The sequence below is a fragment of the Ursus maritimus genome, unplaced genomic scaffold (assembly GCF_017311325.1).
Source record: "Ursus maritimus isolate PB19 unplaced genomic scaffold, ASM1731132v1 scaffold_4, whole genome shotgun sequence".
Taxonomy (NCBI): domain Eukaryota; kingdom Metazoa; phylum Chordata; class Mammalia; order Carnivora; family Ursidae; genus Ursus; species Ursus maritimus.
In genome coordinates, this window is record NW_024426552.1 from 3663529 (window position 1) to 3690499 (window position 26971).

The following is a 26971-nucleotide window of genomic DNA, read 5'->3' on the forward strand; positions in this document are numbered from 1 at the left end:
GGCCTTCTGTGTCCCCACTGAATGCCCAACATGGCCAATAAGCCTTCTCCCCAAGGCTGTCAGAGCTCCGATGATTCATGTCCCATGGCTGCCCCACTGCTTGTCTCCCCTTCAAAGTGCACATTCTTTCCCAGCAGCTTTTTCTGCCTGCCCTTGTCTTCATGGGCAGCTAAGTCTTTGACTAAAACCCCAGAGAGCCCACCACTCATATTTCTGGAGCGCCCTCTTCTCTGGGACCCTACCCTGAAAATCCACTGCCTCCGTGGCTTCCAATTCTAGCCTTGGTCCCCACAGCCCGGTGAGCCTGCCTGCTCGGTGCGGTCGCCTCCCTGGGCCGTGGTCCAGACAGCATCTCCAGGCAGAGCGCAGGGTGACCGAGGGACTCCCGTGCTGCTTCCTCCTCTCAGCCTGCCTCCGCCGTTGCTCAGCGTCTAAATGTGCTCTGTCACATAGTTCCAGGTCCTCGTGCCAGGAGACAGTCTGGTTCTAGTTTCTCCAGCACAGTCAGAAGCAGAGGTCCACACGGGTGATATCTGAGGAAGTTCCCATTTGTGGATTTCTGTTTTCTCTGTGAACTGATAGACAATATCACCCCCGAAGTTCGCAGGATGGAAGTGAGGGGGGTGGAGAAGGATAGCTTCAAAGAAAAGTTGTAATGCCAGTGACTGCCAGGACCCGTCTGAGCTCCTGCATTGACAGTGGCCACGGTCGGAGGAGTGTGTCCGGCGAGCTCAGCTGCTGCGGTGGGGCCTGCAGACAGTAAGCAGGTGGGTGCACTGCTGGGCACCAGGACGGAGGGGGGAGCAGAGAAAGTGGGGACCATGGGGACCAGGCTGGGAAGGAGGGAGGGGGAAGGGACGGGCATGATGGTGCTCACAGAGGGGAAGAGAGGGATTGAGGGAGTGGTGGGCCTTAGGATTTGAAGAACAGGTGTGATGAGAATAACAGAGAAAATGTCAGGCGCTTAGGACATCCTGAACAGAAAGGACATTAGCATGCCTTCTTTCTGAGTAGAGGATGGGTTCCAAGTGTGGCCGTGGGAGACACATAGCAGACAAGGAGTAGGGACGGATATTCCCAGTGACTATGGATTTGGGTGAGCTGTTCACTGGAATGCAGAGGCCATCAGCATTGTTGCTAAGTTGTGGCATGACAAGGGACACAGTGAACTCAGTGCTAAAATCCTTAACAAAAGTGATAGGCTGAAGGTCAGGCGATGACATGAGGGCAGGGGCGTTGGAAGCTGTCCAGGACCCAGCCTGCATCTCCAAGGGGCATGGATTTGCATGCACGTGGAGACACTGGGACACAAGGCCAGCACCCAGGCCTCCAGCCTGAGCCGTTGTGACGGGCACGCGGCCACCCCGCGCAGTCACCGAGGTCGTGCGGTGCACAGCTCCGCGTTCAGGCAGGGTGTCGCTAATACTGGAGATGTTGCATCTATTATTACGATTTCCCCACAGCTCCACGTGACTTGTCTTGAAGCAAGTGAGCCTTTTTCTAACTGGTACAAAAGCACCGTATGGACAGCTAGTGCCCTGGGTGGGGCCTGAGCACCTCTCCTGGGATGAGCACAGCGGAAGTGTGTCCAGGAAGGCACAGGCTTCTGCTGGTGTTGCGGGCTCAGGGGGAGAGATCAGGGGCTCACCATGAATGAGGAGGGTCTGCAGGACTCCTGGAAGGGCCAGGATGGGGACAGTGGGAGGAAGTGGGAGCGGGTCATGGAGAGGAAGCAGAGCGGGGAGACAATGGTCACTCGGGACCCTCGTGTCTTGCTGGTGACCAAGGGTGGTGGGGACATGGGATGGGGAAAGTTGACTTTCCAAGGTTTCAGGGAATCCAGTGGCTGCCCAGTGGGTCTGGGACCTGGGCTGGAGGGGCTGGAATGGGCCAGGCAGAAGCTTTCTGGAGCCCGAGAACGCTGGGTTTTGGAATCTGTGCATCTCGGGGTCCCTGGCTGCTCATCCTCGATTCACAGATGGGGCCCCTCCTCCAAGGCCTCGGGCAGCGGGGGTCACGGCCTCCTCTCTGCCCCAATCTTCCCTCTTCGTCCCTTGGGGTGCTTCCCTGTCCCACCTCTCCCCTCTCCCTCCGTCCCATCCACGGAGTCTTCCCCGACACATTGCACCCCTGCACACAGGCGGGCTTACGTTTAGGAAGCACGCAATGCTCCCATGGAAGAAAAACAGAGGCATCTCAGGGGTTGCTGAACAGAGCTTGTGATTTTTACACACCACCCTCACATCCACGGGGAGCAGCCCCTCCTCAAGACAGAGACAAGGAGACACAGAAGCCCAGGGGCTGCCAGAGGCATCCACCCTGCCCTTGAGGTGGGGTCTTCTCTATGCCTCTGCTGGTTACTTTCCCCAGTAACCTTGGGTCTAATATTTAAAAAAAAATCATGTGATAACCACGTACTTTATCAGGAGACATACCTGGCTTATCCTTTCCTGGGTGTGACCCTGGGGGTGCCCCGTGCCAGACGTGGCCGCTTTTCCACGTTGGCATCCTGGCGTGACCTGGCTCCTGGCCCCTGGGCGGCATGGGAGCCCCTGCCGGAAGCCTCGCCTGCAGGCACGGCCGCTCTGTCTCCTGCCCAGCGGCCTATCTCAGCTCATTTTCCCAACAAAAGACCCGAGTTGGTGCCACAAGGGACAGAGAGAAGTTATTTGCATTTGCTGAGCAAACACAGAGGACATTATAAAACAGCTCATGACAACGGGCAGTGCACATTCCACAGGCGGTCCTGGTGTGCGGCATGGACATGGCATCTCGAAGCATCCAGCTCCTGGCCGTGCTCCTCACCCTGGGGCTCTGTGTCCTGGTGGGGGCCCAGAAACCTTGTAAGTGACCGCCCGTAAGTTGCCCTGTGCAGCTCAGTGTCCTTGACTGGGCAACAGGGCATTCAGGCCCCGAGAGCCAGGAGAAACCCCAAATGCAATGGGGGTACCCAAGTCCCTTGCCCTTGGTGGGTCTCTGCTCTTGTTTCTTTTCCTCAAAGCCGCAGGGCAAATGATGGGTTCACTTGAGAGCAGAAGGAGCTAAAAGGGCATCCTGAGCTCTGTGATGTGGGCTGATAGCATTTGTGCACCCTTCCCTGCCATTCAGGAGGGGCCCCAGAGGTGTGTGACCTCCAGGAAAGGCCTCCTTCCCGGAAAAGATCAGGGTGACCACAGGTGCTGGGGGGCCAGCTGGGGAGAGGGGTTGGGGCAAGGAGGCCCCCAAGACATTAGGAGCCCACCTTGGTCACCTTTCATCTTGACTTTTCCGAGGTCCACTGTCTGCCGTCTTTCCTGAATTCTCTTTCTTTCTTTCTTTCTTTCTTTCTTTCTTTCTTTCTTTCTTTCTTTCTTTCTTTCTTTCTTTTTCTTTCTTTCTTTCTTTCTTTCTCTTAACTAATAATTTCTGCAGAGCCCTGTTTGCTGCTCAGGACGTTGCATAGTTCAAATCTGGGCGAGATGAGATTTTGTGATTTCCCTGTGTGGCCACAGGACCTGGGGAAAGGTCCGAACGTGCCCCCAAGAGCAGGCAGGGGCACGTGGGGCGACAGGTTGACCAAGGCTCTCTCCCCAGCCGCCTGCCAGTGCTCACGGATCGCAGCACACAACAGGACAAACTGTGGTTTCCCGGGCATCACCCCCGACACATGCTTCGACAGCGGCTGCTGCTTCAGCTCCAAAATCCCCAACGTCCCCTGGTGTTTCCGCCCCCTCCCAAAGCAAGGTAACCGGCCAGGGAGTGGCCCTCTTCCCGCCCCCACCCCAGCCAGCCAGCAGGGAAGAGACGGTGGCCCCTGGCCCGCTGTCCACACCTGGAGCCCCAAGGGTCAGCCACTCGCCCCTCCCACAGACACGTGTGAGAACCCGCCAGTTGTACGGTGAGAAGGAAAAGCAGCTCCCGGGCCTCTCCCCACTGCAGAGCTGTGACTTCCAAGGGAGCCTTAAGGGCTATGGAGGCAGTTCATAGGCCAGTATCCACATAACTGCTCACAGGCCTCCAATGGTAAGAGAGTCAGTTAAGACTTCCAGGATTTTCTCCTGAGAACGAGGAGAGAAGAAAGTTGTGTGTGCAGAGCAGAGTTGTGTGTGGGGGGAGCTTGGCACCCGCAGCCGCCCCCCTCCGCCGTCACAGACCCCTGGGCTCCGAAGGGCACAAGACACACAGCTGGTTACCAGGCAGGGCCCTCCCTCTTGTGGAAGCGTGGCTGGCTTTCAGGACTCGGGCAAAATGCTTCACCTGCTTAACGGGTGCCCACCGCCGTTCTCATCAGGGTACGGCACTCCCCCATTTTACAGATGGGAATACCGGGTCCGGGGAGGCCAATGGAGTTTCCCAAGGCCTAGAACATCTGACCTGTGGCATCCGTGCAGATGCTCAGACGGTCCTCAGGGCGTCATGGTCCCGCAGCCCCTCACCACACACGGAGGCTGGAGCCCAGCAGCGTCCCCGCGGGAGGACGGGCAGAGGCATTGTGGGCTCTGAGCTGCCCTCACTGAGCCTCTGTGTTGCCCCTTCCAGAGTTGGAGGAGTGTGTCATGCATGTGTCGGCACGCAAGAACTGCGGGTACCCGGGCATCAGCCCCCAGGAGTGTGCGGCTCGCAAGTGCTGCTTTTCCGACACGATCGTCAACGTGCCCTGGTGCTTCTTCCCAATCTCCGTGGAAGGTAACGTCCCCGCAGGACGCGGCTGGGAGCCGGGGCCAGGCCCTGAGATCAGTGGGGACCGTTTCAGGAAAACTCGGCTCTGAGGGTGGCTCCCCACAGTGACAGCTGCTCTTGGATGAGCCGGAAGCCACCAGCCTTCCAATGGTGGCCTGTGGGACAGCTGCAGAGAGCAAGTCACCTCAGCCACGCCCCTGGGTCCCAGCCCAGCTGACTGTCATGCAGCCATGGGTTGGCAGTGCCACTAAGTGCCACGTGGACTGGGTGCTGGGGTGGACGTGGGACATCCCCTGTGGGCCTTCCGCTGTGGGCCTTCTCCCGTGGGCCTTCTGCTGTGGGCCTCGCTCTTCCCTCACTCGTGAGCACGAGGAACAAGTTCTGCCCGCGGCGGCCTGCTCAGGGCCACCCTGGTGGGGTCCAGTCGTCCCCTCCCCCTTCACTGCAGTGCATCTCCTGACCCTGAGTTATCAACACCAAGGAAAGCTCCGGCACGTCCCCCAAAATGGGCAACGTGCCCTTGCCCGTGCCGAACGCTTTTCTTTCCCTGTTTCAGAACATCAGGGTGAGCCAAAGAGTGCAGCCCTCACTTGGACACTTCTGAGTGATTTTTGTGGGACTTAAGGGTCTCTCTGGGTAATTGCCAGTTACGGGGGGAGAATGGACGCGAGGAGGGAGCTCCTTGGGCAGGAAGTCTGGTCAAGGGCCTGCTGACAGGTGCCCCCAGGGCCTGTGAGAGCGGGCTCCCTCAGCCCCCAGACACTGTCACCCAGCCCTGGCATTTCACATTTCTAGATTGCAGTTACTAAGCAGAGTCCCTTCCGAGAACCCACCAGGCTCCCTGGGTGTTTGGAGATGAAGAATACTCACCATCGCATCTCATGTCTCCAGAGTTCCTGGCTCTCCTTAATCTGCTTTTTATCCTTTTCACTGGTTCAACATACATTTCTTCAAATAAAGAAAACCCTTAAAAGCTTCTATATTTCCTTTTGGCTTCATTGACACAGACGTGGAGAGACAGAGAGGGAGAGAGGGAGTTGTGTGTATACAGGTGTGAGAGTGTGAGTGTGGGGGGCGGGGTTCGACGACTCGTCCAGCAGGTGCAAACCACCCCAGCAGCAAGAGGGAATTCAGGGCCCACCGTCACTCCCATTCCCAATCATTCGTATAAAAACTCAAATGACTTAGCCCTGAAAACCTCTTGGAGTAACGTCTCATTTCAGATTTTGGTTACAAAATTGCCTCGCTGTTATCAAATGCATCCCACACCACGGCTTTCGCAGGAGTGCTGGGCACCACCATCCGTCCTGGCAGGGGTGGGGCAGGGTGGGCTGGCTCCAACGCTACCCGTCCTCCACCCGCCAGCAGCTGCGGCACCATGCCGCAGTCAAAGCCGGTCCAAAGAGGAGGTTGATAACCTCCACCGAGACCAGGCCAGCCTGCGGGAGGGTTTGGGTACAAAACCTTGTGGCCTGCATCTCCGCGGAGGGGTCCTGGCATTCCTCAGTCAGGGGCGAGGGTGCAGGGGGAGGACACGGGCCAGTCTTTTGCGGCTTCTTCCTCCTCCCCAATGCCACCTCCAGCCTGAGCCTGCTGGCTTAGCCAGGGTGTCACCCAGTGGCCCCTTGGAAATCAAGGGGTTTACACCTTGGGAATCCAAGGCCTCCCCTTCCAGGGCGGGGAGGGACCAGCGACACGGGCTCTGCAGCCAAAGGCAGGAATGTTCACAAGTGCGTCTTCAAGGGGGGACCTCAGCCCACGCGAGCTCTCGGGATGCTTCTTTTGAGTCAAGTCACTGCTGTATCTTTGTCTGGCTTACAGCACACTCGTCAGCTCAGCGAATCGAGGACTCGGGGTCTCTGATGCAGGACGGGTGGCCGGTGGAGACGGACGCCTGTGACGTTATGCACCACAGAGCACCCTGTTGCTCGTGGTGTGGTTCCGAGTGAGCACGGCCCAGCCACACCCGAGGCCCACAGCCACGTCTGGCCCCTTGTTTCGGTCTTTGGCACGCACCTCCAGGGACGCATGACTCTTCCGTCCCAACACCCCTGGACGGAGAGTTTGGGTTCTGCTCCCAGCACTGGTGGCTGTGGCCATCATACATGCTGGGTTCGGTGTGAGCTGCTGGTTTTGTACCCTCCTTGGGTATTTTCTGGTCCACAGCCCCCGTCCTCAGGCTGCGGGGGCCCTCGGCATGCATCTCTGGGTGCCGGGATGGGGCATTCTTCCTCAGAGTTCTCTTCTCATGCCCCCTCCCCAGTCCCACTTCCTTGGGCGGGAGTCTCCCCAGTGCAGTGTGCCCTGGGTTCTGGGCCGATCCTGGGTCGCCCCTCTGATAACCGAAGGCAGCTTCTGGAAGAGCTGCACGGCCTTTGCCATGGGCCCTGGGGGCTTGGCGGATCTACTTCGTGTCAGAGACTCTGACACCTGCGGGTTACAGGTCACTGTGTGGTACCCCAGCGTGGTTGGGAGGGTGCTGCCCCCCGACCTCCTCTTTGAGGTGGGCCACCTGAAGGTCCTCGTTGTCCCGGGAGCAACACCTGGTGACATTCAAACCCTCCCCATCAGAAAAAGCCAATCTTCCTCTTTTCTCCTCCTGCAATGAGGTAATTCCTTGGTCCCCTCTGCTGTGTCTGCTTCTCTTTCCCTCCGTTTGGTCTCCTCCAGTGGGACCCTGCTGGTGGGCGAACAGGGAGGCTGGTGCAGAGGGTCTGGCAGCGTCACCCCCGACCAGAGCAGACGAAGGGGGAAAGCCAGCTCTGCCCCTCAATCCCACTGTCTCGGTCTCCCAGCTCCCCACGGTCATGCAGTCCTTGCCTGGTGGTTCAGGTAGAGAGATGTTCGGACAAGCCTCTTGGCCAAGGGAAAAACAGGACATGTCCCAGGGCACCTGTGGGCTGATATCCCTGGGGTGTGACCTCGGGGGGTTCTCTTATCTCTCAGGTCATCAGCCTTTCTGTTTGTAAAATATAGGTACTAATTCCATCCCTGGCCATGCTGTAGTGGAAGTAAAACTAACCTTCGTGAGCTGCCTGGTACCCAGTGGGCTCCTTCTGGAGCGTCTGGACAGAAGTGACTCTGCTCTTTTGTCCTGATAAGACCATGCTGGGACCTGCTGAAAAGCCCCTACTGTGTGCATTCCCTTGCCCAAGGCTTGTCTGTGTCCATGTGAACAGCTGTGGGAGGTTTCCAGGCCATTCCTGGGAGTTTCCTGCACTTCCCTGAACCCAGATGGATTGGGGACAGAGGAGCCGCCTTGGTCCACAGCACCTGAAAGAGCGTGACCCCTGCTGCAGCCCAGCCAGGCTCCCCTGGAAGCTCAGACACAGATGGGCTGATACCACGGCTCCAGGGCAGGATGACCAGCTTTCCACAAGGTCCCGTGGGTGGCCGACTCCGTATGATTTCCTGTCACCCAAAGAGAGAACTTCGTAAGTGCTCAAGCTTCATCAGCACAGTCAGAAATGTGGCTTCGAGGAAAGAAGGACCACCATTCTGCTTGTCGTCTTTGGGACAGGTGGCTAATGGATGTGAAGAGCTTCCGGCCAAGGACACGCACACGGCAGTCCTCCAGCGCCCTCTGCTGGCCACCCTGGGAGAGCGCTGCCCCTGCCGTCCCCTCCTTGGGCATGGCGGGTGTCAACCGGCCGCGAATGTGTGGTGTCTGCTATACTTGGCCTCCCAGCGTCAAGAGAGTCATCTCGATGACTATTGTGACTAAACTGATCACAGAAGTCACCCTTCTGTGTCGTGAGATTCCTTCTTCGACTACGTGAGACAAGAACCCTGTGACCCTGTAACACTATTAGATCAGGGTCTTTAAGCTTAATTACATCTGTAACCCCACCCCCACCCCAACCCCATCTCCAAATACCATCAACCTGAGGACGGGGGCTTCAACATATGCACGTGGGGGGATGACCCAGTCACAGCATCATTAATCAGCTCAGTCTTTGCTCTAGTAACACTGATAATGCTAACAGTTAAACCTTAAAGGTGTTTTTTTTTTTTAATTAGCTCGATGGAGGTATAATTCAATATAATAAAAATTGCCTGTTTTAAGTGAATTGACTCGCTGAGTTTTGAAAGATGTGCACACTCACGGAGACGCTACCACAGCAAAGATGTCGAATCCCCTCTGCCTTTTCACGGTCGATACCCACCTCCCGCCTCCAGCCCCAAACACCAGTGATCCGCTTTCTTTCACTACAGTTTGACTCTTCTGGAATTTCACACAAATAACCCAACAGCCTGTGCTCCTGGGCCTGTCTTCTCTCACTCAGCACCACACTCCCAAATCGCATCCTGGTCTCTGCTCTGTGTGTGTGTAAGGGGGCTCCCCTCCTCTCCCCTGTCCCCCAGCAGGGACATCTGACACCGGTACCGCCCACCAGCTGATGGAGTCCTGGCAGGTTCCCGGTTCTTTAGTCTGAACCAAGCTGCGATGAATAATGACGTACAGGTCTCCCTGGACTTTGGGTAAATACCTTTTCTCGGGGTAAAAGTCCGCAGGTGAGATTGCTGGGTAGCATGGGAAGTGTCAGTGCTACTTTGTAAGAATCGAATAAACCCTTCTCCAGAGTAATTGTCCCGTTCTGCCTGCCCAGCAACAACGTATGAGAATTTCAGGCGTTCTGTATCCACTTCTATACTTGGTATCATTTGTTTTTCCATTGTAGCCAGGCTCCTGGATGTGATATCATATTTCATTTTCATTTTCATTTATATTTCCCTAGCAGCTAGTGACGTGTTGTGTCTTTTCAAAGCGGGCTTGTCTTTGTCTTACATCTTCTCTGCTAAAGCCTTTGCCCAAATCTTCACACCATTTTACTCAGGGGCTTCGTCCTCTTCACCCTGAGCTGTCGGGGCTCTTCATCTATTCTGCAAACAAGTTCTTCAGCTATCGGGTGTTGTGCGAACACGTGCCCCCGTCCGTGACTTGCTCTTCCCTTTCCTTAGCAGTACCTTTCAAAGAGCAAGTGTGTTTCCATTTGCTCAAGCCCACCTCTATGACTCACACTTTATGTGTCCCCCGCTAAAAAAAAATCTGCCTAATCCAAGGCCACAGAGGTTTTCTATTCTATATTCTTCTAGAAGGTTTATAGCTTTAGCATTTTGGGTTTACGACACTTTTCAAGTTAATTTTTCAGTATGAATTTGGACGTTTTCCTTTGTTTTTTATTCTCTGGAACAATCTCTATAGCCAAGGGACCACTTGCTGTTTGCAGCTTTGTTAGAATTTCCCTGCGAGAGTCTCTGGGCATGAAGAATCTCACAGGTGTGTGCCTGGGTAACGTTCTCTATTTCTCCTGCAGGTTGTTTGAGCTTTCTGTCTCTATTGGGGCAATTTTGGGGAACCGTGCTTTTCCTAGGGACTTCTCCATCTCATCCAGATTTCCCAAATTGCACAGAGTTGCGTAAAGTTGTGCAGAGTGGCTTCGTATAAGTTGTACAGTTTCCTTTGTTTCAGTAGGTGTTTCCCCTTCGTCAATCCTTATTTCGTATATTGGGGTTTTCCCCCCTCCTTTTTTCTCCCTTAATTAGGTTGGCTGGTGGTTTGAAATTTTAGCCGTTTTGTGTGGTTATTTTTTTGAAGAACAGGCATTTTGATGTGTTGCTTAATTGTACACTTTTCCCCTTAGCTCCTTCATCAAGTGCTTTATTTGGGCTCATGTGATTCCTTATGCCGGAAATTTAATCCACTTATTCTTGATCTGTGTTTAAAGCTATACATTTTACTGCCATCGATATTTTAAACATTCTTTATACATTCAGAAATTCGGTGTTTTTATTATGATTTTTTTAAAAATTCTGTAATTCTGGTTCATAGTTTATGTTTTAGCCACGAGTGTTTACTTTATATTTAAAGTATGTAAACATCCATGTGCAAAAACCTTTTAAAAATGTTGTCCTGACTTCCTAGTTTTGTTGTCTTTGACCACCGAGCGATTGTAAGGCTTCCACTCTGTGGAACATCATGCTTTCCTGGCAGGCAGGCATATGACAAAGTCTTGTGCTCCTTTCCCGTGGACACTTACGAGGTCACGTCGTCAGGACTGAAAGCCTCATGTGCATGTGTCCCTAAGATCTACCTTACTGATTACTCTGCTGGTGTCTCTATTTTCTTACTTAGTTTTCTGTTCACATGACTTGTCTTAGGCCCAGCATGGTGTCCCCAACATTCATCGATTGTGTTTTTATCCATTTCTGCCTGCATGACCCATTCTTTCTGGTTTGTAAAGTAGAACACCTTTGCCTAGCCTTTTATTGGTACAAACATGTTTATAACTGTTACATCCTCATTGTGACTTGCGGCTTATCTAGTGTCCTTCTTGGTCATGAGTGAGTGCTTTGGCCTGAATTCTATTTTGTGGGACCATCAAGATGGCACCCTACTCGCTCAGTGTCCTGCTGGATAAATCCCTTCTGATCATTAGTGTTTTAAAGTTCTATATTTTTAGATTTTTTTTTAGATCTATATTTTTAGATTTTTTATTTTAGATTTATTTTTTATTATTTTTAATACATATACTTTATTTTATAATGTATTATAATATAATATAGTCTATAATACATATTGTAGACTATATTATATATAAATATATATTTATTATTTATTATTTATATTATTGTATATTTATATTATATCATAATATAATAATATATATTATATATAATTATATTATATTATTTATATATAATTAATATAATATAAATTTATTTTTAATAAATATAATTTATCAATAAATTCCAATTATTACAATTTTTAATCATGACGACTATTGGTTAAAAGCAGAAAGCAAATGGAATACTGGTCAAGAAATATAGGAAGCGAATGAGGAGAATCATAATACAAATAATTACAGTGAAAATCCAACTTTGGATCTTCAGCACGAGAAGTTATCTGATGGATTGACTTAAAAATCTTGTCAGGAGCATCCACATTTCTCCAGAAAGTGAAAACAATGTTAAAAAGAAAAAAAAATGGCCAGAATATAAACTATTGTGTTTTAAATGAAGCACTTATCAGAAGTGAAATATTCGCATATCGATGCATTTTACCCTGTACCCTGCAAAGTTACTACCAACTATTCTTCGTCATCCCTACAAAAGGGCTTGACACTTTGTTCTCCGTCAGAAGTGTCCACAGACGGGAGGTTTGGGACGCGTGGCTCGATGTCCGCTTCTGTACCGCCTACCACTCTTGACCCTCGTAATGACTCACGAGTGCTTATTGGCTCCAGGATCTGAACTTTCCGGCGTTGTGCTGCCCTGTTCTGCAAGATGGACCCTGGTGCACTGAGTGTGTTGAATCATGATCCAAAAATCCTTCGTCAAGGAAATGAAACCACGTGGCGTTCCGGTCTGCCCGCTCTCGGTTTGTTTTACCGGGGGGTCCATAAAAGTGTGATGATAAGCAAATTCTCAGCCTCCGCTTTCCATTCACTCGGTAGCCACCGGGCGCTTGCCTGGAGTGATGCCGTTTGCTGGGTAACTAGTGGATAATGTGGCCTCGGGGTGGAGCACTGTGTTATAGCTTCCTCACCCGTGAGCCTCAGGCCAGGTCCCTTCACGGATCCATCCTGCAGCCAAAAGCAGGCACCTCTGTCCTCCCACAGGTGGGAGCTGAGCAGCAAGTGGCTTCCAGCTCAGGAGAAGGGCGGGAAGGTCAGCTGAAGCCAGGGATCTGCTCCAGGACTGGTCAGCAGCTCTGGGCGTACAACTCAGGAGTCTGGTTAGCAAGTTAGACCAAGGCCCATGGAACTGAGTCGTGAGGGACGAGGGATGGCTATCGTTTGCACCCCCAGATCATCAATAAAGCGGTCACTGCATGGGCCCCCGTCATGTAGACAACGCCCCCGCTGCTGGGGAGAGGACGGCGTCCTACCTCAGGTCACACTGAGCGTCACTGCTTGACTCACACCGCCTGGAAAGGCACCGTGGTTATCCAGCCGGAAACCGTGCTGCAGGTGTCCGGGGACACCCGTGGAAGCTCGAATCCCAGTCTCTGTCTCTAGACCGTCAGGGTCATCGTTTCTCAACCTTCCCACTCCACATAAAAGATGGGGAAGGGCCCAGGCCGTGACCACTCTGCTTGGTTCTTGCCACCTGGAAGCCAAGTACCGGGGACTCTTCCGCCCCCTGGCTACCTGGGGTGTCTTCCACCGCTTACGCTCCGCGTCTGGGGGTGTCTTGCTCCGTCCTGATGCCCTGGAGAGAGGCACCTGCTTGCTGCATCTTTTCATGTTCACGCAACACACCTCCCATCGGCTCGATGACATCCCTGCTGCCTGGCAGAGCCCAGTACAGAGTCTCCTATTCCTTCAAAACCACCTCTGTTAGAAGAGTGACGCGCTAACGTCGATACCCCACGCCCACATATCTTTCCTCCCTCAGCCTTCGTGTGTGTTTGTGACCTCATTTTTGAAATTAACATATTCGCCTGCTGGATCCTTCTCAGTGTGCGAGCCACCAGAGGGCACTCGCTGCCGCGGTAGGGAGGTGGCCAGATCCCACCATGGGATCTTTGACTTTGACTTTATGATGCCCTCTCCATGACCGCAGTTTTCTTATCAGTGTTGACCACATCATCTTCTCCCTTTATGACCTCCCACAGTACCTGGGCTGAAGCCTGTGCACACAAAGAATGTTTGGTAAATATTGACCGATTGTCCTTTGTTCAATAATTTATCCACCTATAGGAGCTCAACAAATATTAACGCTTTGGTAACGCAAGATGTTCAGAACAAGATATCGTAGAGTGCTACGTATGTGTGAGTAATCTGCTCATGAACCACAGTATTTAGCTTCTTGATGTTTCATATGCAAAACAGGGCTATCACGGGTCTTGAGGCCCGGTGGACGGTGGACGTCTTTGTGACTAGGAACGACAGGGAGGCATTGGCCACCGAGGCTGGCTCTTGCCTGCGGACGTTGCCATTGTTTGTGATCTCACACTTTGCTTTCAGTTCCCCGATGGATTACATGCTTAATGGGGTGCATACGTGACAGTAGGGCAAGAGCATTCTTCGAAACATTGAGTGATGCTGAGTACTGAAAGGGCCAACGTGAGAGACATACTTGCTTCAAATCCAACAAATACCCATGTGGCACCTTTAACACAAACCAGCCAGAATCCCTGTGAGCAGCAGCCCCGGAGAGATGGCTGGCGGTGAGGAATTTCTCGCCCGCTCAGAGGACTCTCCCTCCCCCACATAGACAGGTGCAAGGAAGAATGTGGAGAATCTGGCCCAGGTCATCTTGCATGTTCTCTTTGCAGTTTTGATGGTCCAATAGGTTTTTCGCTTTTGACAAACGATGCATTTCTTAAGGATGGGATCTGCTTTCAATTTCTTTTGAATTCCCTAAAAACTACCGCAGCTGAGCTAAACCTTGTCTGGGATGTGGTGGAAAAGACCAGGTATGACATAAGGTTGCATTTTATGGATGTAAGATACTTTCAACTCTGATCATTCTTATGTACCTTTTAGTGAAAAATCTAATGGGCCATTTTTTTTCTCCTCGGATGGATTAGTGCTCATTTCTAGAAAGTCAGAATCATAATCTGTAGTTTATTCTCTCTGACGGACTTTGAGGTGAAGGCTGAGAGGATGCACGTCAGAGAACACCCCAATAGCACACTTGGGTTCAGAGAGGAATAGTATGAACCCAGATCGCTTGGCACTTGCCCGCCGGGATACCAAGTCATACGCAAGCACTCTCTTCCTCCTCTCCCAGGAACATAGTCAGGTCTCCATATCGAACAGATTTGGCAAACCTGCTAATATGGAGAGAGAGCTGAGATTGCACTGAAGAAGCCCAGGGACCTAGGAATCAAAATCAGAAAACTTGAAATGACTGGAGACTTTATTCACTGTTAAGATGGATGCTGGATGGGATTCCAGAGTGGTCCCTCCCTCCTCCTGGACCAGATAAGCCCCTTTGATATTGACCAGGCATCCCGGATGGAACATTAAAATGGCTCCTCCAACCCAGGACCCAGTGTTCAGATCCCGAGCCTCAGAGCTGGCTTCTCCCAGGCTTGGTCACTCCCAGCGCTTTCTCCCCTTGCTTCCCAAACCACCTTATGTTACCTGGATTTCAAATCCTTTTCCTCAGATAAACCGTATGTAAGGTAGTGTTCCCCTATATACACACTACCCAGATTTATTCATGCTGGACTTTTGCTCTATTTGCCCTGATACCTCTCATTTTATAAAAAGAGATAAAACAATCAAAGCACCACCTTTATGCATACTTATCCCTCGCTTCCTGGAGTAAACAGGCATTCTGAAGTCAGTGTACATTATCCCATGCATACCCACAAATGGTACCTGGTGCTTGTTGTTTTCAAATAATCAGAAACGGTATTATAATATACCGGCTTTTGATCTTATATTTTACATTTAACTTCTGAAATGTATTCCTACTGATAAAAATGGGTCTGTTGCGTTCATTCTGATGCGGAGGGCATCCCCTACTGATGAGCAATTATGTATCTTATTCCTGGTGTCTTCCTATCAGAACAACACGCACTTCCGTTCCCTACGTATAGTCAGAATGCTTGGCCCAAGCAGATGCATTAATTACACTTGGCAACTTTGAAGCAGAGTTCCTTTTTCTCTATACCCTTGTCGGTGTTTTGTGACATGGGTACAATGTCATCCCGACCATGAGAGACATTGGACGTCTTTCCACCTTTACCGTAAATTACCTCTGTGTGTATTTTAACAACCGTGTTTGTCTTTTTCTCATTGGTGTGTAGAAATTCTTTATGTCTCCCTGATAGAGATCCTTTGTCAATTGCACGGGTTTCAAATATCTGTTCCTAGTTTGTGGCTTGGCTCTTTTAGTCGCCTGTCACGTCTTGCTGAATAGGGAGCCTGGATTTTGATTGAGTCCAACCTATCACCGATACCTTCACAATATGTGCGATTTTAGGAAATCCCAAGAAATCTTTAAAACCACAAAATGACAGGATACAACGTTAATATAAAAATGAATTGTGTTTTCATATGTTAGCAGCAAACAATTGGGTGTAAAGTTATCACCCGTGAATAAAGGCAGTCTTACTTCTTCTTTGTGATCTTCATGCCTTTTTTCCCTCTTGCCTTATGTCATCTATTAGACCCACCCTTAAACGTTAAATAGAAGCGAGGGTAAGAATCCTTGCCTTGGCCCCAGTCTTACGGGGAGAATGCTCGTATTTTACCATGAAGAATGGCGCTGGGTGCTTTTGGTAAACGGCATTTATCAGCTGCTGAAGGTCCCTCTCTATTCCTATTGTCTGACGGTCTGCACCATGTGTGAGTATATGATTTCGTTAAACACTTGTTACACGTTTATTGAAATGATCACGTTTTTTATTTTCATTTTTTCTATTAGTGTGGTGAATTGCATTGGTTGGTTATCTGATGTTAAACCTACCTCGTTATCGTTGGATAAACCCTTGCCCTCCATGACGTGTTACTGTTCTTATATGTTGTTGGATTCCGTTTGCCAGTATTTTCTTAAGTTTTTCTGAATCTATGTTCATGATGGTCTTTCATAGTTCATAACATATTTGCCAGGTTTTGGAATTAGATTTATGCTGGTCCCATAAAGGGATCTGGGAAGCAGTCCTTCCTCATCTTTTTTCTTAGTTTGTGTGAGATGGGAGCTCTTTGACAGAATGAAATAGTGAAACCACCTACCTAAACCTGAAACTTAGTTGTGGGAAAGTTTTTGACAGTAAACGCAAAATTTTCCATAGAAATCGGGCTGTTTAGATTTTCTATTTATTCTTATGTCCATTTGGTAAATTGTGTTTTTCAAGGGATTTGTCCATTTTATCTGAGTCATCAAATTTGTTGGTATAAAAATTAATTGATATTATTCCGCATATTACCTGATTTTCCTTTTAATGTCTGTAGGACTAAAGCGATACCCATCTTTCATTTCTCATGTTGGTAATACGTGTCTGCTCTCATTGTTTTCTTGGTGGGTCTCGTTAGAAATGTACTGATTGTTGTTTCATCTTCTCAAAGATCCAGGATGGTTAATTTTTTTCTTGTTTAGCTGTTGTTGTTGTTGTTTTTCTATTTTATTTCTATTAGACCTTGTGATACTGTCCCCACATGTCCGGGAAGTTTTGTCTGATGTTCCCCTTTGCCCCTCTGATCTTCCACCAGGGGAGGTGGAAATATCTGTGAGCAAGAAGAGAGCCCTCACGGAAGGTGACCGCGCGGGCACCACGATCCTCGACTTCCAGACTCCAGAGCTGTGAGAAATAAACCCTGCTCGCGAGCTACCCAGTCCATGGCCTCTGCCAGAGCAGACTGAGCACCCGGCGGGCCAGACACACACACTCACACCCACACACGCGTTTCCCATCAGCTCACAACACGTATGTCAGAACGTGACGGAGCATGACGCACTCACGTTTGATCGCATGGCTTGTGTGGTTCCAGAGCTTTGAAGAGTGTCTGTGCTCCATCAAAGTCACACGGACTCGAAAATGACCGCTACCCAGTGGGGGGCCGGCGGGATGCCCGCTTGGCAGGTGGACTTCATCCCATTGGGCCGGGATGATCCCCGTTCACACTTCTTCTCTGACTGGTATAATCATTGTTCGTGCCCTCCCTGTAGGCTCTGAAAAGTGTCCCAGTTTGGACAACTCATGACACAGTCACCTCCCTAAGGGGCCTCCCCTGGCCTGGGGGGGTGGAGCCTGGCCCAGCTTCGACCAGGATATGGGAGTCTCACAGTTGCCCACCAGCCTGTGTTGTCTTAGCCTCCCCAGAGACAAGGAAATTAGAACAAAGGACTCCTTGAGGATTATTTGGGTGAGGTATGGGAGGGCAGGAGCGGGCTCTACAAACAGTGGTGATTGATTACATATGGCCAGCGATTTGTAGAGACCAGAGATCGACGGTGCACAGGGAGGGCAAAGGCAGGCCCAGGACGGGTGTGGAAGCACAGGGCTGTGGTTGGCAGGATGGACAGGGTCCTGGGTGCAGGGGCACCAAGCACCAGGCAGAGCTCCCGGGAAGCCCAGTCAGGGTGGGAAAGGGGAAGGTCCCCGGGACATAAGCTCTCCAGGTCTCTGACTGTGTGCTTTCCTCCCCCTTGTGAGAAAATGCCAGTGAAGGTAGATCTCAGAGCTAGATGTGCCTCGAGGAGCAAAGGCCATTGAACTAGGTGGTTCCCGCAGAGAGATCTCTTTCCTTGCAGTCTGGGGGCCAGAAGTCTGAAATTAAGGTGGCGTAGGCTGCGCTCCCTCCCAGGGCTCTGGGGGAGGGTCCCTTAGCCTCTTCCACCCCTGACGGCCGCAAGTAGCCCTTAGCACTCCTCGGGGCTTCGCTGCGTCACCCCAGCCCGGGCCTCCATTGTCACGTGTTGTCTCCCCAAGTGTCTGTGTTTCTGTCCTTATAGGGATGCCAGTCATATTGGATTAAGGGCCACCCTGTTCCAGTCCGACCTCATCTTCATTTCAATAATTACGCTTGCCACCGCCCCATTCCAAATAAGCCATGCTCGGACGTTCCAGGAAGGATCTGAATTTGGGGAGGACACGATCCATTCCAGCACACTTGGGAAGTCACTTGGTGACAACGGCTTGATTCACAGGGAAGAGCACACCGGCTGTTCAGCTCGGCTGGCTGAGGGCCATCTTCCGCCTTCCCTGGCTGTCCTCCTGGGACACGGCTCGGTGCTGGGCCAAGCGCTGGCAAGCAACAGGTGCAGGTCGGGGGCATCTCCGTGTTTCATGTCAGTGCAACTGCCAGAGCCTGGGCTTCCTGTTGGAGCTGGTCCAGCTGCTCAGGAAAGGCCCATCCGGGTCTGAAAGGTGGGGCTGTCCATGAGGGGCCTGGTACCCCCAGGCCCATCTGCTCCCTGGCTATTAGCTCTGTTGATTCCTGACTTATCTCTCTTCCTTTGGTGTCCTGGTCATCAGCTAACTTATTCCCAGGAAACTTTCCTGGTTGTTACCGCACCCCAAGGAGCTCTGGGGTTAGGGCTACTATCACCGAAACCACCAGCAGGAGACTTTGGGCTAGACGTTGGTTCCTCCAGACACCCAGAGACTGTCGCATGCCCCTCTGTATCGTAGGACAGACCCCGGCCCGGTGCCGGAGGCAGGAGGCACAGGCTCCATGAGGGGACTCCTAGGGCTCCTGGCCTCTGTTCTGACTCACCCTCTGTCCTCTACCTGTCCTCCTCCAGAGTGGGTGGGAGACTCATTTGCACAGTTCTGCCCCCCAACCCTACGATTGTCCTCAGTGTAAACCTCCAGGAAGGGTCTGGAAGCCCCTCTCCGGGGAGCAGGAGGAGATTCCGTGCAGAACACAGAGGGCGGTGCCTCACCCAGGGCAGCTGCTCGACGGTGTGACAGCCGGTCAATAGGAGGCTCCCCAGGGTGTGTGAGTCCAGGGCTAACCCCGGTGTAACCCATCTTTCCCTCCGTCGGGCTCTCTGCTGGCTTGACCCAGAGTGACAATCCCAGTGAGCTGAGGGGCAGCACGGGATGTGTAAGCCTGCGTAGGCCACGCTGACTCTGGTGCTTGGGCGAGTTAGCAGTGCCCGCCTGAGACCCCCTCTGACCCGCACCCATCTGTGAACTCCTATTCACTCCTCAAGACCCAGTTCAGACTGCCCTGCCAGCGAGGAGCCCGCCGGGCAGCGTTCCACCAGTTCTTACCACATTGCATCGCAGTCCACGTGGCAAGACTTACTCTCCCTCACGGGCCCGCGGGCTCTGAGGTTGGGGGCTCTGCCTGGCGTCCTTAGGGTCCAAAATTAGCAGGTGGAGCACCTTGCCTTCGACGCACACTCAGTCCCCGCTTGTGCCGTGTATGTGCCCATGGCCGTGCACCTTGCGGGTGGGAGGCTGCAGCCCCAGCACCCGGGGCCAGAACCCCCGCTGCTGGGACCCGTCCGGGAGCACCTCACCTTCCCTGGGACATCAGCACACGCAGCCCAGGGCAGGAGGGATTCATAGGGGAGGGAACCCGGGACAGTCCAGACACATGGCCAGGGAGACTGTGGCAGAGGTAAGATTTCAGAGGCCGAAGAAGGAGAGAGCCCCCAGCAGGAGCCAGGCTGACCCTAGATTCAGGGTTGCCCAGGGCAGCGCCTGGTCAGGGTGGGGCTGGCGACCAGTCCGGGCCTGCAGCTTCTGCCCTGCTTTTCATTCACTCCTGGAAGATGAACGTCCCCCAAGAGGAGCAGGAAGGCTGGGGAAGCCTACAGGCCCATGAGCTCCGGGAGGCGGGGTGGGCTCTTTGGTCCCCAACCTCTGCCCCGAGCGGGAGGGTTCACCAGAACAGAGATGAGGAACACACAGGACATTCCCCCCACAAACATTTACCCACTGCTCTAGTCCCCATGGGCCAGCTCGAGCCCGCTGTCCTCCAGAAGCCTGTGCGGTCTCTGCCCAGCAGCCCAGTTCGGCCCCAGGCCGCCCTATCAGACCCAGGGGTCCCTGAGCCTGGACCCGCTGTGGCCTCGGCTACTATGCCACACCCGGCAGGTGCCTGGCTCAGCTCTGTGCTACCCACTCGTGCAGCCCTGTGAGTGAGGCGCTCTGGGACAGGTGGGGAAACTGAGGCACAGACGGTAAAGTGACTCGGGGCCAAACCTCTCAGCTTCCCATCAGAATCCCAACATGACCCTGTCTGCCCACAGGAGGCTCTTCAAGGGCAGGGATTTGTCACCTCAGTGCAAGCCCCAGACTCCGTTGACATCAGCTGAGGTAAATCGAAGCAAAAGGCCCAGTGGTTTTCCTCCGTGGTGGTGGTTCTGGGCGCCAGCTGCCCGGGACGACTCAGCAATCTGAATGACCGGCCCAGGCTGGGCGGGCAGGGGACAGTATCCGTAGGTTTCCAGTTCCCCCGGGGATTACAAGTGCGGCCAGATGGAAACCAGGTGCTCCAAGAGCCTTCAAATAGCTGTTCCTTCTGAGCCCTATTCTGGGGTGTTTGTGCTTTCCTGGAACCTGGCTCAGCTCCACACCCAGGCCGGGCCTGTTGTGGGATGTTGTGGGGAGTGGGAAGGCGGAGGGTGTCCAGAAAAGGCTCCCAGGGATTTTCTCTAGGATGATCTTTTCATAATAAAATTTGTGCCATCTGTTAGCTTGGACGCGTGCTCTCCTTCTGGGAGCAAAACAGCCCTGAAAACAACACAGACATTGCTCTCTGCAGTCTGCAGTTATCTTGGGGGTGGGGGGCGCGCAGAGCAGATTGTGGGGGTCGCCTGGGGTCGGTTCTTCAGGGGCTTGCTGAGTAGGAGGGGCTAGGCCTGGGCTGTCGCAAGGCGGGACTCCATGCTTGATGCCAGCACGTGCACGGCCAGGCCCCATCAGTCCCTGCGTGGAGGGCAGCTCTGGGCACAAACTCCGGGGTAGTTCAGGTCCTCCTCCCACCCCACACCCCCACCGGGGGCCGAGGGGACCAACAGGTGCACCTGCTTCCATCTCCTACACAGCTTCCTGGGTCCCTGCTCTGCCAGGCCCACGAGACGGAGCCCCACACAGGCACCTTGTCTTGTGAGCCTTAGTGCGTTCCTCTGCAAGGTGGGTGCAATTAGTCCCATCTTGTTCTTGATAAGTTGTTATAAAGTAATTTCCAGGATCTATCCTTCATTAAAAAAAAAAAGGCAAGCTGAGCAAAGACGTCTAGTAAGCTCTCATTTGTGGTAAACACATGCTTGGATCCAGAGAGAACATTTCTGGAAAAATACCTAAGAAAGTGTTAAACACAGATACCTCTGGACAGGAGGGCTTTTTTTTTTTTGGATTGTCTAATTTTCAAAATCTATTGCATGTATTCTATTTTTATCAAAATATTACAATTTATTAACCTAAATTTTATTAAAATATTGAATAAGTTTATTGAATACATTTATGGAAGTGTACTTAATGATGAAAATCAATCTTACTGTCAACAATAGAGACAGAAAGGACAGGATCTTAAGAGTTATGAGGGAGGAATGAGATCCGTGTGCACAGCGTGCCTGACTCACAGGCAGTGGGGTGTGACCCATCTTTTCAAGTCCCCAAGGCCGGTCCGGGACTCTGGGTGCTGTGGTCACTGAGCAGGGAACCTTCTGGGCTGTTCCTGGCTGGGTTTCTGGCTGCCGTCCAGCCCCACGCTGAGCCTTCATGCTGTCCCCGAGGCCAGGCTAGCCTGGGACTGACAGCCCTGCTCTCCGGAGAGGAGTGTTAATCTGGAGACTGGAGTCTGGCCTCTCAGCTGGCTTGCTCTGCGCTGGTGGGGTCAGACCGCCCTGTCCCCCTCAGGAAGACGAGCCGCTGGGGGCTTCCCAGTCCTGTGCAGGGAAAAGCAGGTGCGGCCAGAGCCAGAGGGGAGGGCTGTCCCCGAACAAACAGAAGCCAGAGTACCTGAACAAACACAGCGGTATAAATGCGTCTTCTTGGCTGACGCGGCACATCTCTGAGCAGACGGGTCCCCGGAGCCCGCCCGCCCGTGACCATGGAGGCCAGAGCGCTCTGGCTGCTGGTGGTGGTCCTGGTGCTGGGGTCCTCCAGCTGGACAGCGGCGTACCAGGGCCTGTGTGAGTACTTCCTCTGACTTCCTCTCCACGCCGCAGGAAGGAGGGTGCTGGTGGCAGAGTGGGAAGGGACACCAGATCCAGGCTCGGGGGGACAGCTTGGGGGCTTGGGGAAGGTGACCAGACCCCCACGTGAATTAGTAACTGCCATTTACCGGACCCTACAAACTGGGTCTTACTGTTTCCATTTTACAGACAAGGAAACAGAGGCTCAGAAAGTTAGTAACTGACCACAGGCAACCCTCCCAGTCGGTGCTGGACCCAGGTTAGCACCCAGGTCTTCCTGGCCTGGCCGGCAGCCCCTGCCAACCCTACTACCCCATTGCCTTCTTGGCTGCAGATTTCTGAATTACCAGCTAGGTCTTGACGCACTGTGTGGACACATTTACCAACAGAAAGACCAATGAGCACAGTTTCTTCCAGAACATTTTCAGTACACACCAACAATTTCCACTCAGCCCTGGCCTTGCACCTGCAGGTGGGGGGTGTGGCTGTCCCATCCACCCAAGTTTGAAGAAATTAGGGTGTGGCTCTTATCAGGTGCCAAAGGCAGTGGTTCCCAGCCTGCGTGCCCGCCAGGGTCACCTGGACGGCTTTGCTCCTCCTGCTGCCCAGGAAGTGCCCCCCACACCACAGGGTCTCTGGGTTCCCAGCCCTAGTGAAACTCGGAAACCACTGGAATGAGGACTCACCCAGTGGCAGGGATAGAGAGGATTTGGGGGATTTCCTGTGGTTTCTGTTTTCCTAGGGAAAATCCCATTAGGTGACAAGGCAAACATTGCAGAACTTGAGACAACATAGTCTTGCTTCAAAAACAATTGTTGAGGACGCAAGGATGTGCCAGGAAGATGGGACACACCAAGCAATCGGGAGACAGGAAGACATGGAAAAGGAAGGGAAAACAGCATGCATTGTGGTTTTCTATTTTGAGTGTGCATCTCCTTTATACTATTCATTTTTTTAGGGGGACAGTTCTTGTAGATAAAACAGTGACGGGGAACCTTGTTTCTGGGTTTGGGGGCCCCCAGATGGCCACGGGTTCCTGCCAGCGGGAGGGAACCATGGTGCGTGGACCCCCAACAGGGCACTGGGGACACACAGTGCGAGGGGCACCCTGGCGGAGGCCAGAGCTCCGACAGGGCAAGTAAACCTTCCGCGGGAAGAGCGTCCTCCTCGAGCAGGTGTTGGGGTACGGGTGGGGTCATATGCTTCGAACTCAGAAGCGGGGGGCCCGCTGGCAAACGGAAGTCAGCAAACCAACCCGGGGCCAGGCGGGCTCGGCGCTGACCGGGTGTCGTTTGGGACAGCGACGAACCTGTGCGAGGTGTCGCCCAAGGACAGGGTGGACTGTGGCTACCCCGAAATCACCTCCGAGCAGTGCAACAATCGGGGATGCTGCTTCGACTCCAGCATCCCTGGGGTGATCTGGTGCTTCAAGCCTCTGCAGGATACAGGTGAGCCGCCCCGCCTGCCCGGCATCCTTCCTGGGTCCCCGGAGGCCACACACGTCCGGGCAGGACACCCGACGCCGTGGCTGTCCATAGGCGGAGGCCTCAGTCAGAGGAGCCGTGCCCAGGGGCTGTCCCCTGCTGTCCTTCTGCCGAGCGGTTTGTGCCGACTCTAAAAGCCGTTGTTTCGAAAAGGTGTTCAAAGTCAAGGTGCTTTGTACAGGGAGCTAGTTTAAAACTACCCTGGAGAGGAGCAGAAAACGCACCGGTGTGCGAAGCGGGGCCAATGTCTGAAGCTACATTCAGCAAACAGCACTGTCGTTTGTGATGCGCTCCTGGTGGTGTAGACAGTGGTGGCTCTGGGCACGGAGCCTCGGTGTCTCTCTGCACCCCCCCATCTTCCCCCACTCTGCCTCCACCCAAAGTGCCCCCCTTCCCTTCCTCCTCAGTGCAGTGGGGTCAGGACAGCCACTCCGGGGAACCCCGAGTCAGCCGCAAGCAGGTGTCTGCACACACGGGGTGGGGGCAGGGGTGGGGTGTGCAGCCCTGGCTCCGTCAGTCCCGTCCCACATTTGGGGCGTGACGTCTGCTGGAAGCCACCTGGCAGTCCCAATGCCAGCTCATCTTCTAAGAAGGACACAGGCGCCTACACAAGGCACCTTCCTGGAATCGGCACGCGCCCTTTGTCCCCAGTAATGAGGGAGTGGGGCCGCCTTCCAGCTGATGCCGATGATGGGGCCCCGCCCACGGCCCCAGGCCTCCTGTCCCTTCTTGGCAAATCCAAGCAGAGGCTCAGATAAGGCTTTGGGACTAGGAGGGAGTTGTCCATTGCCTCTTTGCTGGCTGTCCCCATTCTTTGGGGGCCCCTCAGGGGGGAGAGATGGGGGTGTTACATCTTCTCCTTTGGGTGCTGACAGTGGCCCTGCCCAGGCCCATCCTTTCTATCACCTGCCAGAAGCCCTAGGTTCTGGTGGCACATATGGCTATTCTCCACGAGGTCGGACACTCAACACTTTCCCAGTGACTTGGGGAGAAAGCAGCACAAGGCGCTGACCTTGGAGACTGTCTTCACCTTCAGAAGCCCGGCACGTGGCGGGTGAGGCCGAGGCTGGTCATGGGGATGCATGCTTGTGCTTTGTTTCCAGAATGCAGATTCTGAAGCAACGTCCACTGGCCCTGGACACCCCGGGATACAACCTTCTGCACTCAGGGCACCTGCCTGTGTCCTCTGCCAGCTGCCGCATGTCCCCGCTCTTCTCCCACCGGCTCCCGGCAAGCCCTGCTGCCAGCTAGCGCCTGGGGCCTGATGTCTTTACCAATAAAGATGCTGTACTCAGCCGTTCCTCGTTCCTGAGACTCGATGCTCTTGTGTTTTATTTCTGCCAAGGGGCTCTCCTTTCTCGGCCTCTCCCAGACGGGGGTGGCGGGAGGGGGTGCGAGTGCCTCTGGCCCAGAGCCTCCCAGGCCCCTCCGACCGGAAAGATGACCCCTAAGTAGCCGCATGGTTTGCGTGAGGCTGTCACCGGCCTCAGACCGCACCTGCCATGGCGGGGGGCCCTGCAGCCTTCTCAGGGCCACCACCTCGGGCAAACTCAGACAAGACATTTCAGATGTAAGGTGCAGAAAAAAGAAGATGATTACCGTCTTCCTTCATGGAGAGAGCAAACCAATAAAACCGTCTCACCAACTGGCACTTTTCTGTATTTATCTGCAAGTGAAGTGTAACTCCTGTGACTCGTTGGAGGCCTTCTCTCACCTGTTTCTTCTGAAAACGGATGCAGCTTTGTGAAGAAATGAGCTAGTCTCACCATGAGGATTCCATCCCAGGTTCTCAGGACGTCCTAACGACCCCTAGATACAGGGTTGTTCCCTCCGTCCCTGACTTTCTGGGACATGTATCTCCCCACCGCTGCTACGCGGGGCCCCCAGGTGGGAAGCTTAGCGCGCACCCCCGCTCGGGACGGGGTCCCATGGGCTGTTCTGCCGGCTGCGCTCCCTCGGCCAGAGATGCGATTCCCCGCGTGCTCCTTCCTTCCGAAGGGCCTTCAGAAGGTAGTGCAGCCCACAGAAGTGGGGTGTCTTGGTCTGAGTCACCCTCTTACTGAGAAAGAGACCCCGGCTCCCATCAGAACTCCTTGTTTTGGGACCTGCACTTGGGGCCAGGTCCCCAGAGCTGACAATGTCCCGGGAAGTGAGATATCATTACCCTTGCCTTGCAGATAAGGAAAGATAAGGAAAAAGACTTTGAAAGTCCCGTGCAATGGGGTCTGCTGTGAGGGGGCCACGGCAAGACGCCCAGGCTTCTGAATCTAAAGCCCTGAGGTCCCGGGAGAGCAAGACCCCCACTGACGCGTTATCCCCCCCCGAGCAAGTCCTCACACCTGGGTGCGGGTGGCAGCCGTCCTCCAGCTGCCGGCTGCAGTGCGCTCGCCACACCCTCCCCCAGCGAGGGGACACCTCCCTGTCTTTCCTCTTGGAGGGTCCTGAGTCCGGATCTGTTCTCCGTGGCTCCCCGCTGACCCACTCCAGGGGTGAGCTGAGCAAACAGAGCCCCACCTCTGCGGGGCCACCTCACCCCCAGTGGCTCTCAGCGCGAGTTCCCACGGCCCTGGGTGGCCCGGGCTTGGACTCCGGGAAAATGCCCCGGCCTCTTGACCGACAGCTGAGGAATCACTGCCCCCAGGCCAGCCGTCCCAGGGGGCGCTCGGGCGGGGGCGGGGGGGGGTACCAAAGAGCTGCTGTATCCTCTGCCTGCGGCTGCCAGGCCCTCAGAGGAGGCTTGCCACCCGGTGACCAAACGGGCCCTCGGGGACCTGCAGCTTCCAGGCGTGGTCGCGCAACTGCGGAGTGAGGAGAGGGCTCAGGCCTGGCCGGGGACAGGGACAGCCCCTGGCCCCATGGAGGCACGAGGGTCCCCAGGCTCCGCACCCCGCCCTCCCTGGATGCAGCTCAGGAGCGCCGCCCAGCAGCCGTCACCCCTCACAGACACTGCTGTCGCCACCCGCCGCCTCACTCGCGGGCTGGATCCGAGCCACAGACACCACCACGGGGGCCGTCCTGCCCCCTGCCCCCACCACCTGCGGCCATGTCTTCTAGCCCATTGCTGCACGCTCCAGTCTTGGGAGTGTCTTCCCGGGTAACTCGGGGAGACCCCAGGTCAGACTCAGACATGGAAACAACCTTCACCCACAGCACAGGGGCCTCCTTCCAGGGACCCCCCCACCTTGCTCAGGAGAATCAACCTGGGGGGCTTAATTGTCTCATCTTGGGGCTCAAAGTTCTCCCCCAAACCTCTCTCTGTTGTTCCTGCA

General features: G+C 53.8%; 2 protein-coding genes across 2 annotated transcripts; both read left to right on the top strand.

Annotated features, from left to right (window-relative positions):
* The first annotated feature begins 2764 nt into the window (after positions 1–2764).
* TFF2 (trefoil factor 2) lies at positions 2765–16927 on the top strand. Its single transcript, XM_008710249.1, has 6 exons — positions 2765–2843; positions 3574–3723; positions 4519–4665; positions 6481–6555; positions 7008–7205; positions 16833–16927. The coding sequence occupies exons 1-6, from the start codon at positions 2765–2767 to the stop codon at positions 16925–16927; spliced, it is 744 nt and encodes a 247-aa protein (XP_008708471.1).
* A 5191-nt stretch (positions 16928–22118) lies between these two features.
* Positions 22119–24886, top strand: TFF3 (trefoil factor 3). Its single transcript, XM_008710200.2, has 3 exons — positions 22119–22215; positions 23520–23666; positions 24806–24886. Exons 1-3 carry the CDS (start codon positions 22134–22136, stop codon positions 24817–24819), a joined length of 243 nt encoding a protein of 80 aa, XP_008708422.1. The 5' UTR covers positions 22119–22133; the 3' UTR covers positions 24820–24886.
* The last annotated feature ends 2085 nt before the right edge of the window (positions 24887–26971 follow it).

Coding starts and splice junctions, on each gene's coding strand:
- TFF3 (XM_008710200.2), top strand. CDS start 22,134: ATGGAGGCCAGAGCGCTCTGGCTGCTGGTGGTGGTCCTGGTGCTGGGG. Junction 22,216..23,519: donor AGCGGCGTACCAGGGCCTGT/GTGAGTACTTCC, acceptor CGTTTGGGACAG/CGACGAACCTGTGCGAGGTG.
- TFF2 (XM_008710249.1), top strand. CDS start 2,765: ATGGCATCTCGAAGCATCCAGCTCCTGGCCGTGCTCCTCACCCTGGGG. Junction 3,724..4,518: donor CCGCCCCCTCCCAAAGCAAG/GTAACCGGCCAG, acceptor TGCCCCTTCCAG/AGTTGGAGGAGTGTGTCATG. Junction 7,206..16,832: donor TGTCCCGGGAGCAACACCTG/GTGACATTCAAA, acceptor ATCTTCCACCAG/GGGAGGTGGAAATATCTGTG.